Raw genomic sequence first — 2,080 nt, 5'->3', positions numbered from 1 at the left:
TTGGATGGAGCAGCAGCTTAATCATTCGGCGTGCCGAGACCGGCCGGCGGCGTCGCCACGGCGGTCGGCGCCCGTGCGGGCCGCGACGGCCTTCGCCACGGCTTCCCTGACCACCTCCTCCTCCCACTTGGCGCCGGACGCTGACTGCAACAACCGCATCAAGATCTCCAGTTAAATTTTCCAGTCTATGCAGAATTTAAAAAGAGTGTGACGCCATATGCGTTACTACTTTTCATCATCATTGTAGTAAAAATCTAGCTTGCTGGTGCGCTACGTTGGTCATTTTGGTCAACCGAGAGATTCCATATGACAAATCTCAGGTAACCTGGTACACACACTTACTACCTACCTAAGGTTAGCCTAGCTTACAGTTCACGTGTGCACGCACGCTTAGGGTTTCGGCCGGAGTGTGTGTGACACGTCCACTGGCCAACTTGTTGAAATATATGAAGCCAACACGTGATCCAGTTACTGGATTGTACTACTTGCTAGTACAATTTTACATCATGCTCAGCTCAGTTGGTTGATTATGTATACAGTTTTATTTTATTTCGAATGGAGTTCCCATCAAAATATCTAAGCATACTGTAAAGAAAAGAATAAGAATAAGAAGAGTGTATTACTTTGAGCTGCATCGTCAGGAATGCTCCGGTGAGGCCGTTGACGCCGTCGCCATAGCTGGTGCTCATGGCCACCAGGCTGACGTCCTCTTCCCCCATCTGGTCATTGAGGCACTGCAGCGTCCTGAGCACCACGTCCATCGTGTTGCCATGCGCCGGCCTCGCTGCTATCTTCACCGTGCAAACCTCACTCGTTGTCGTCCCATCTTCCCGATCCGCCGCCGCTCTGGTTATTTGGATTTCGACCTTCTCGGCGTCGTCTTCTTCGACCCGGCCGGCGGCGCGGGCACACTCGGCCAGCTGCGCCTGGAGCGCCTTGTTCTTCTCCTCGAGGTCGCAGACCTTGGACTTGAGGGACTTCACGTACTCCCTCGCGGTGATCAGTATCGACGTCTTGTCTTTCTGTAAAGCGAGAAATAATCATCATTAGCTAGTCAAAGAACGTGTTACTGCTGCTCTCGGAGAAATTAGTATGCATGCATTCAAATTATGTTTATGTGTACCTTGGAGCCGGGAGGAAGGACGGTCTTGAGAGCCTGGAAGCTGTCGTTGAGTTTCTCCCGGCGCTTGCGCTCGGAGATCATGTGCTGCAGCTGGTTCACCGACGACAGCTCGGCCACCGCCGACGCTTGCTGGAAGTGGTGCTGCTGGTGGCTGTACCTCACCGCCGTTTGCATCTTGACCAGGACGGACATGGATTTCTTGAACATCTTCTGCCCGCATGCCGGCTTCGGCCTCCGCCTCGCGCCGAGGTGCCGCGCGTAGCGGCTGAACGCGCTTGCCGGCACCACGGCAGGCTCCATTGCGGCCGTGTCGTGGAAGTTCAGGACGTACTGGTGGTAGTCATCGTCACATGGGAGCACCAGCGGCGGTACATGCGAGGAGACCTCCGGGAACTGCAGGCCGGCGGCGGGCGTCGCGAGGGCGTGCGCCGAGGAGTTCTCCGGGCTGCAAGAGAGCGAGGCCGAACGGAACGAGGAGGAGGTGGAGGATGAGGAGGGAAAGCTGCAGCCACCGGTGTGGTGTGAGGGGAGGAAATCGAGTTCGGCTAGGACGGACTGCTGCATGCCGACGGCGGCCCCGTCGCCGGCAGGGATGATGTACGGAGCTGGCTCGTCCTCCATGTTCATCTGCATGCTGATCTGCATGTCCGATATTATCATCAGAAACAGTTGAAGTGTGCACAGTCGCACGTATGCATATCAATCAATCAATGGATGCTTGCCTGGTTGAGGTGGTGCTGAATCTGCGTGCGCTCCTCCTCCTTCCTGCTCTGCATCAGCCCTTCAGGGACGACGCAGCTGCATACAAAGAGACCCATCAGACAGATATCCCAGTGGCTAGTAATTGTCTATGCACCTAAGTAACTTGAACCGAAGCTAAACATGGATTATTCCAACAAATTTGCGCCAGTGATGCTAATTAATCAAAGGATCGCCGTGAGATCCATCAACTTTTGT

The 2,080-nt window shown here is 54.6% G+C and overlaps 1 protein-coding gene across 1 annotated transcript; it reads right to left on the bottom strand.

Annotated features, from left to right (window-relative positions):
• Positions 1 to 21: 21 nt before the first annotated feature.
• On the bottom strand, positions 22 to 1,921 carry LOC119346835 (putative transcription factor bHLH041; the record flags this gene model as incomplete). Its single annotated transcript, XM_037615964.1, has 4 exons — positions 22 to 144; positions 624 to 1,022; positions 1,124 to 1,762; positions 1,846 to 1,921. Coding segments are annotated over 4 exons (1,237 nt in total), but the record flags the coding sequence as incomplete, so codon positions are not given.
• Between the last annotated feature and the right edge of the window lie 159 nt (positions 1,922 to 2,080).

The sequence above is a fragment of the Triticum dicoccoides genome, unplaced genomic scaffold (genome assembly GCF_002162155.2).
Source record: "Triticum dicoccoides isolate Atlit2015 ecotype Zavitan unplaced genomic scaffold, WEW_v2.0 scaffold52435, whole genome shotgun sequence".
NCBI classification, from domain to species: Eukaryota; Viridiplantae; Streptophyta; class Magnoliopsida; order Poales; family Poaceae; genus Triticum; species Triticum dicoccoides.
Note: the sequence above shows the minus strand (reverse complement) of the source record. Positions and strands in the feature narration are given on the sequence as shown.